At 47.5% G+C, this 9058-nt stretch overlaps 1 protein-coding gene across 1 annotated transcript; it reads right to left on the bottom strand.

Moving 5' to 3' along the window:
• Positions 1-1496: 1496 nt before the first annotated feature.
• Positions 1497-8479, bottom strand: LOC123346457 (C-type lectin domain family 2 member D-like). The gene is made up of 5 exons (XM_044983865.1): positions 7922-8479; positions 6406-6501; positions 5558-5742; positions 5304-5407; positions 1497-3266 (listed from the first exon to the last, which is right to left on the bottom strand). Exons 1-5 carry the CDS (start codon positions 8094-8096, stop codon positions 3137-3139), a joined length of 690 nt encoding a protein of 229 aa, XP_044839800.1. The 5' UTR covers positions 8097-8479; the 3' UTR covers positions 1497-3136.
• Positions 8480-9058: the final 579 nt, after the last annotated feature.

Below are 9058 nucleotides of genomic sequence, written 5' to 3'. Positions count from 1 at the left end.
TAAAATCCATCTTTTATAGACAAACTCTAACTTTACCAATGAGTTTGCCTGAAGTGAATGGTAAATTGCTCAGGTTTGCAAAGGCTGGTGTATATCCACTTTCCCTTGAGGAAGTGGTGAACCAATTAATAAATTAGACCGTATATTCCTGGGGTACTGTGCTGGGAGCTGGGGCAGCTACAGGCATCAGCACACCAAGTGCGTGCTTAGGGCAGCAAGCCAGGGGGGGGCGCTCTGCCGGTCGCCGTGAGGGCAGCAGGCAGGCTGCCTTTGGTGGCATGCCTGCAGAGGGTCTGCTGGTCCCACGGCTTCGGCGGACCTCCCACAGGTACACCTGGGGGTGGTTGGCAGCCTGCCTGCCGTGCCTAGGGTGGCAAAATGCCTAGAGTCACCCCTGCTAGGGAGGGATAGGATTAGACTCTGGTGCCTTTCTCTGTGTGATTCATGGGTGGCTCTGGGAGCATTCATGCAATCTAGCTGGGTGTAGGGCTCCAATATGGTTGTGCTGAGTGATAACAGCACCTGGAGGAGTCAGCTGTGGGTCACTAGCAAGGCATTGTGAGAGAGACCCCAGGCTGGAGAGAGTTCAGGAGGACACAGTGGTCCCATAGTCCCAAGCTGCAGCCCAGGGATCCCATCCCACATACCATTTCCAAATAGCCATGAGCAACTATGGTTGTAACAATACAGACAGTTTTTAAAAAAATGACCACAAAGGGACTCCTTACGGGGCATATTAGCATATCTATCTGGCTCCACAGCAAGCTATAAGGACAGGCTCAACCCAGCAGGATCAAAGTGTGGTGGGGCTTAGTGGGGGGGTCTAGATGTGGGGGAGTGCAGCTTGGTGGCATAGGGGGCTGGGTGTGGAGAGCTCAGCAGAGTGGGGCTTAGCAGGGTGGAGGTTCAACTGCAGGGGGTGGTTTGGGGGCAGGAGGGTCCAGATGCACAGGGGTTGGGTAGATGAGGCAGCTCCCTGTACAGTGACCCCACCTGACCTGCATCTGAAACACGATGGGGCCTGGGTGCAGAGCTTCCTGCAGCTGGGGGAGATTCCAGAGAGATCTTGATAGGGAATACAACAGACCCCACCCATAGGATCAGAAGCAGACTGCATTCTAACCCCTGCTCTACAGGCCTAGGCTGGTTAGCATAACCCAATTGCTATATAAGGACAAAGGTTAACTTCTGCAAAATATGTTTATCTGCATAAAGGCCCCTGGGGAAATTGAGCAGTTAGGAAAAGGGGAACCAGAGGAAGGGACAAAGAGGACCCTGGTGTGCCAGCTCAGCTTATGACAATAATAATTTGGCAAGAGCCTTTTACACAATGAAACCGCAAGTATGGGTGACTAGAACAGCCAGACCACCAACATGACTGGCAAAGAACAATGAAGAGGAAAAACCTAAAATGGAAAAACGCCGGTATAGCTTTCTTGCTTGCATACAGCTTATTCCAAATATGGCAATCGTAGTGAATGATACTTTGTGGTTTTGGCCTATATAAGTTTGACAAAATTGTAACAGGTCAGAGAAGCTAGCCTGTGCATGGGTCCATGCTCTCTCCCTACATGCATGCTTGTATTACAGTAAAGGTGCCTCAGGCTGTCTGATCTAAAATCAGCCGTGTGGTCAATTTTCCACAACAATCTGACCTGGCCCCAACCCCAGGAGCAACTGGTGCAGGAGAACAGGAAATCCCATTTTCCCAACCCAGGCTAGGTGGGACTAGCACCTGGAGCCTGGCACATGACAGGAGCTGCTCCAGGGCTGCCCCTCCCCAGTTCCAGGCACAGCATGATAACAAGCCAGAGGGACAGAAAGCCCAGTCCTGCCCAAGGCAGTGATTTACATGGCCCCTGGCTGCTCCTGGTACCCAAACCAGATATGCCTGTTGAGGGCCACTGCCTGGGAGAGGCCCATGAATCAACTGTTCTGTGGTGAGAGAAAAATCTGCAGGGCACATTAATTCTGCATTTGCATAGAATTCCCCCAGAAGTAACTGAGGTGTGAGTTCTTTTGACTCTTGTAGAAGAGAGTTGTATAATTCACATCTAGCTCGTGTAAGAGTTCGCTCCCACATCAAGCATGCTGGTCAGATTCCATTTTCTTGGTGAATTATAGCTGTGGTTGGAAGTTCGGGTTTGGAAGGAAAAGGAATGTCAGGGAGTGACTGCAGAACAAGGGTTCATAAAAAGCTCACTATAAACTTTATTAAAGCTGGGCCAGCCCCTCTTGGAATAGAAATAAAAAACACTAACTCTTCCAAAGCCTTATAATGGGTGCACCTCTCAAGGACCCAGAGTTCTGATTGGAGTTAGGCAAAAGATGCTTACAAACACAAAGTCCTTTTAGTTCACTGCTAGCATTAACTCCTGCTCTGTTATGCCAAGCACAATCTTGCTGGCAGATAGTTGTACACCTTCGTGTTTCATCTCGAGCTCTCCACCTCCTTGTGGAGGCCCTGTTTGCTCCATAACTGATTGATGGGCAATTCCTTGATTTGGGGATTAGTTCTACCATGGATTTACACGTAGGTCCCGAGATGACTCAGAAGTCTGATCCTGGAACCACAGATCTGCCCGCAGTAGGTACAGACATTTCCTGGCAGGCCAGCTGCCTTCTGGGAGAAAAAGTTCTTTCCTTCCTTTTCTCTTTTCAGCTTCAAGGGCAAGGCACTTCTCCTCAAACTGGGCCACTGTCTGATGGAGGATATGGCGCCATTGGGATCAGTTGGTGGCTTGCTCCTCCCAGCTTGTGATGTCCACATCAGTCTTCTTGAGATATGCTTTCAGTGTGTTTTTGAAGTGTTTCCTCTGACCACCACAGGATCTCTGACCAAGGGTGAGCTGAGAGTAGAGGACTTGTTTCGGGAGGCATGAGTCTGGCATCCGCACACAATGTCCAGCACAGCAGAGTTGGTGCATGAGAATCATTGCTTCCATGCTGATGATTTTGGCTTCAGTGAGGATGCTGGCGTTAGTGCAGCAATCTTCCCACTTGATGCAAAGGATCTTCCAGCAGCATTGTTGGTGGTACCTCTCCAGACTCTTGAGGTGCTGTCAATAGGTCACCCAGGTTTCATATCCATAGAGGAGCATAGAAACAAATCGTCTTGTAGACCTGGATGTTTGTGCTACAAGCTGAATATCTGGGCACTGACTTGTGGTCTGCTGCAAATCCAATTCCTCTGTGTGGAACATCTGGAACTTCCAATTCCGACTTTGTTCAGATAAGCACATTCCCCTCCGCCTCGTATTTCAAACCTTAAGAAAAAAATCCGAGCCACTCAGTTCGTAATAAGATAAAACAAAACAAGGCTAAGGTTACTAAGTAGTGATTTCTGGGAATAGACCACTTGATTTTGAAGAAAGGACCCACTGATCATGTAATCTGACCTCCTTCATGTATCTCTAGCTAGTTCCCTGAGGCAAGCAGATGGTGAAATGCTCACCCACAAGTGTGTGGGGCGACTTCTGTGATTTACTGCTCACCAATAACTGTAAGGGGTTCACAGTCTGGCATGAAAAAAAGTTTGGATTTCAGTGTTCTTGTTAATTCATGTAATGTGACTGATCACCTGAGCTCCCAGATTGGACAAAAACCATTCTGAATAGGGCAGTGGTGAGGAGCTCAAGCCAGTTCGCAGGAACCAGTTAAATTTAGAAGCCTTTTTAGAACCAGTTGTTAAATTTGTTAGTCTTTAAGGTGCCACAAGTACTCCTGTTTTTTTTGCGGATACAGACTAACACGGCTGCTACTCTGAAAACTGGTTCTAAAGAAGCTTTTAAATTTAACAAAGGCTCGGGCAGCTGTCCACCCGGCCCCGGCTCACCTCCCCCTCTTCCCTGAACGCTCCGCCCTCCTCCCCCTCCCCTGCTTATCAAATGTTCGTGGGAAGCCTGAAACAAGGAGCAGGCAGATAAGCGGGGCGGGGTGGCCTAGTCCAGCTCCCCCTGGCCCCGTGGAGTGGCTCTGGCCTGGCCCGGCTCAGGGAGTCAGGCGCCACAGCACCGGCCGAGCGGACCCGGTCCGGGCCCCAGGCATTGTGGTAAGGGGGCAGGGAGCAGGTGTTCGGTGGGGGGTGGATAGGGGTCGGGGCGGTCAGAGGGCCAGGGGATTGAATGGGGACAAGGGTCCCGGGGGGCAGTCAGGAAGGAGCAGGGGTTGGATGAGGTGGTGGGGGGCAGCCAGGGACAGGGAGAAGGGGTAGTTGGATGGGGCAGGGGTCCCGGGGTGTGTGTGTGTCAAGGAACATGGGGGGGGGTTGATGGGCCACAACCCCCTCGTGAGGTGAGGAGGAGGGAACCTGTTAATATTTTGGCAGCTCATCACTGGAATAGGGGAATAGCAAGTCTACTTCCAGAACAATTTCCTGCCCCAAGAGGGTGTGATCTATAAGACGGGATTTTTTTTAAAAATGTGTTTATATTCAGATCAATGAAACTCTAATCTTGATTAGGGCATTTAGAGCTGGCCCAAGTTTTACCAACTTGGAATTTTTTCAGGGGAAGGAAAAAAAGCAGATTCGGCAACACAAATACACAAAATGTTTCAGTGTCAGTTTCACTAAACTCTGAGTTGTTTAAACAAAACAATGACTTTCCTGGGTTTTTCTTCATTTTTGAAGCAATAGGCTTCAATGTGATTTGAAATTACTCTGAAGTTTCCTTCAATTTTATTTAAAAAAAGATTAAAAATGCAGAAAAATCAAAATGCGCTGTTTGTCAAAAAAAGTTTCATTCAACCCAACATGAAATTTTTCTTCCTTTGACTTGTCAAAGATTAACATTTTATTTTTGGGCCAATCCAAAACAAGTTTCTCTCCCCAACGTTTCAGGTTTGTCGACAGTTAAAGTCAGTTATTTGTACAGCTTTATACAAAAGCACACAGTGATAGTTGATTTTTTTTTTTTAAAAACTCAATACTTTTTCTTGACATTGGAAATCTCCAAGACAACTTTGTTTAAAAAGTTTGTGTTTTGATAACTTTGGAAAATGACCCTCTTTCCATTTCTTCAGTGGTGAAATGGAAAAAAGGAAAAAAGAAAACCCTGAATGTTCTACACAAATCGTTTCAAACGAACAAAACCTTTTCATGCCACAGTTTTATGGCACTTTAATTTCCCTGCCCCCAAACAAATCTTTGCCCCTTTTTTGGCAAACTCTGTAAATATTGACAAAAAAGTTCGCCAGGCTGCTTTTCATACATGGAAAAACAACAACTGGCCTTTTTGTAAATGGGCACTATAAATCTGTCCTTTAGCTTTGTGCCCACCTCCCAGCATCTAGAAAGGACTCACCCACTGTTGAGGTCAGTGCCATTGGCCCATTTCCAGGTCCCGTTAGGTTCCCTCCAGAAGCTGATCCAGTGGTCAGGGATCCCTTTGTAGCGTATCATGAAAGCCTTTTAAAGCAAACGTTTGGCATAAGTCAGAGCAGCCCATGGGGACAAGTCAGCAACTGGAGCAGCCTTGAATTTTTTTTTAAATTGACAAACAAAGCCACCTTTGTCACCTGCTCCTGACCTACACTGCCCAGAGTCTGAGTCTCTCACCTTTTCCTGCTCACTGTCGATCCCAGCCAGGGAGGCACCGAGGGAGGAGCAGTGGCTCTGGCTGTAGGTCCAGTTCCCTTCCATCTCGGAGAAGTAGTAGCATTTTGCTCGGTATCCAACCCAGCCGTCCGGGCAGGAGGCCCCTGGGGATTTAGGATCAGCCAGACACAGTTCAGATTTTCTCACTGGAGATGAGGAAATAACACAGGATCAGAGATTTTTTCCCCCCCTTCCCCTCTTCTGTAGGGGAGAGAAATCAAATGGACAAGCCCCGTGGTGACATTTTCTCCCTCCCCTCTTCTACATTAGAAAACTCTGGGCAGAAACTTTTCTTTACAAGGCACACAGACCCAAACACCCATCCAGGGATTACAGCTGTGGGTTTGATAGAGCCACCCTCTCAACACTGGGCTTTGTGTTTCCTGTGCCTGCCTTAACATCCACACAAACATTTTCAGTATCAAATATTTACTATCCAAGAGTGCGGTGGTATTAGTCATGTGCAATGGGGACTAGTTAGCATTGCTTTTGGAACGTTCACTATAACCAATATTTGCAATGCAAACTCCAATCTCATGCAGAGTCTTCACCTCTGGAATTCTCACTTATGCATTTAAACTCTGCAGCCTCAGAGTGGGTGTTTGCAATGACTCAGTGCCATGTAGCAGCGGGTCAATAACCAATGTGAGCTGAGCTGTGGGAAAGGCCCTGCTGAAAGGTCAAATGCTCTGTAGAGTGGATGCACTGTCTAAGGTTGGGTAGTATAAGGCTATATGGGGTGGGGGGGGAGAATGGGAATATGAGATTGTGGGTGACATTTTCAGCACTGAAAGGAAAACAATTCTCACCTGACCATGCAATAAGGACACTGATGATAACAATATTGAGAACCACACTCAGAATTGTGAAAGGACGTGCCCATGACTTGACTCTTGACAGACAGCCTGGAAAAGAAAAAGCCATCTAAACTACCTGGTATTTATATGGCCCTCTCCTCTCCCCCCATTGCCATAGTAATGTTCCTAGGGCTGCTGTATCTGAGGCCATGAGGGATCAAACTTTATTAACAAGATCAGCTAAAGCTTCTAAAAAACCCCATGTGTGCAGAGCAGAGCCAGTGCTAGGCATTAGTAGACTAAGCATTGTGGCTTCGGATATCTCCAGAGGAACTCTGTGGCTAACAAGGCTCTGGCAAACACATTCCCACCGTGAAGTCTTGGAAAAGTTTGGAAACAATCGTTGAGGACACGAATGTCCCATCAAGGAAAGAATTAGCTGAAATAAATGGCCAAAAGATAAGGGATCCTGAGAAACCTCAGATCACCTCAGAAAACAGCAGCCACTATCATGTGATTGTTGAGCACACAGGAGGAATAAAAGTCAATAGAGATGGGACCAAGATATATCCCTCTGCAAGCTGTGTCTGGAGCAGGTTTAGCACCTGCCCAGGCTTTTGGATGTAATATTGAAAGAAAAGTGATGTTCTTCATGGGCAGGGCCCTACCAAATTCACCATCACAGGATTTTTAAAAAATAGTAAATGTCATGATTTCAGCTATTTAAATCTGAAATTTCATAGTGGTGTAATTTTAGGGATCCTGACCCCAAAAAGGAGTGTGTGTGTGGGAGGGGGAAATCACAAGGTTATTGTAGGGTGGGGTTGTGGTACTGCTACCCTTACTTCTGCACTGCTGCTGGCACTGCCTTCAGAGCTGGGCAGCTGGGGAGTGGTGACTGTTGGCCAGGAGCCCAGCACTGAAGGCAGAACCACCAGCAGCACAGAAGTAAGGGTGGCACGGTGTGGTATTGCCACCCTTACTTCTGCGCTGCTGCTGGCAGGGCGCTGCCTTCAGAGCTGGGCACCCAGCCAACAGCTGTCGCTCAGCTCTGAAGGCAGCCAAGAAGTACAGGTGGCAATACTGTGACCCACCCTCATCCCCCCCCCCCACAAATACCTTGTGAACCCCCTGCAACTTCCTTTTGGGCCAGGAACCCCAATTTGAGAAACACCAGCCTCCCCTGTGAAATCTGTATAGTACAGGATAAAAGCACACACAAGACCAGATTTCACAGTCCGGGATGTGAATTTGGTAGGGCCCTAGTTATAGAGTGCCTGGTCCTCCACAGCTACCAGAAAGAACCAGGGTGTGTTGCAGCAGGGAGCTTAATAAACGTTGGAACTTCCCAGTTAGGGTGTTCACTAGCTACTGCTTAAAGCTTGGCTCTGGGTTATGTCCTTACACTACATGGTGTTAGCAGTGGGATCTGAACCCAGCCTTCCCCAGCCACTAAAGGCACTTACTGTGTTAATGTGAATCACACTTGGAAAGGGGAAAAAAGAAGAACCCAAAGATGGAGCTATACCTATAGGAGAACTTTTGCGTCTCTTTGCAGTGACATCTACATGAGTTTCTCCATTGTGTTTCACTTGGGCTTCCGAGGAATTCAGGAGTAGATCTGGCTCCATCTTCTCAACAGGACACAATCCATGACCCATCTTTTCTTGCTCTGCAAGACTTGTGGTCTCCAAAAGGGGCATGTTGATTTAAATACTTTTTCAGGAATTCGCTTTACCTATGGTCCTGTCCGAGTAGTGCTAGCAGAGCCATTCATAAAGAATTTCAAAGCAGCTCACTTGACTGCAACTCAGCTGCAGTTTGGCTATGCAGGGTCACTAGAGAAAACATGTTGCAATTACAATTTGAGCACAAGTTTTTTTCCCCCCCCTAGACCCTCAACCAGCCAGGCTGTGTCTGAGCTGTGTTCGAATGAGCTGTTTCAAAGTTATTCTTGGCATTCTTCTATCCCCGTGGTCAACAAGCCCGTAGCAAGGTCTAAGCACGTTGATTCCAGTTTGTGCAGCATCCTTGTTCTGTTTCCTTTCACCAGAGTCCTCTGTTTTGTCGGTGTCTGATGATTTATCTGTGGAGAGAATTTTATGGGTTATACGGTTTCATCTGACCAGCCATAGCCTTGCACATCAGAAAGATTCAGAACGGAAAGGGCAGGGACAGCCCCTGTGAGCAGGGACTTTCAAAGGAGCCATGGTCAGTCCCACTTCTCAGAACACCTGGTCATCACCCCTTCTCCCTCTCAGCCGGCCTCAGGCATTTCACCTGTCCATGCCTGCTCAGTAGCAGCTGCTACCACCTCAACTGCTGCCCGGTGGGATCCCTAGGGTTTTAGCTGCAGTAGCACAGATGAAAATCAGGGAACAGGTTATCATAGAATCATAGAACTTAAGATCAGAAGGGACCGTTATACATCATATCCTTCCAGTAACATATCTTTATTTCAGTAAAGCTTTGACACAGACCCACATGATAGTCTCATAAGCAAACTAAGGAGATCTGGTCTAGATGAAACTGCTATTTGTGCACAATTGGTTGAAAGACCTTTCAAAGAATAGTTATCATCAATTTGTGATCAAATTGAGAGGGCGTATCTAGTGAGGTGCTGCAAGGGTCAGGTCTGGGTCCAGAACTATTCAACATTTCCATT

The sequence above is a fragment of the Mauremys mutica genome, chromosome 12, assembly GCF_020497125.1.
Source record: "Mauremys mutica isolate MM-2020 ecotype Southern chromosome 12, ASM2049712v1, whole genome shotgun sequence".
NCBI classification, from domain to species: domain Eukaryota; kingdom Metazoa; phylum Chordata; order Testudines; family Geoemydidae; genus Mauremys; species Mauremys mutica.
The sequence above is the reverse complement of the archived record's forward strand: the minus strand, read 5'-3'. Positions and strand labels throughout refer to the sequence as shown.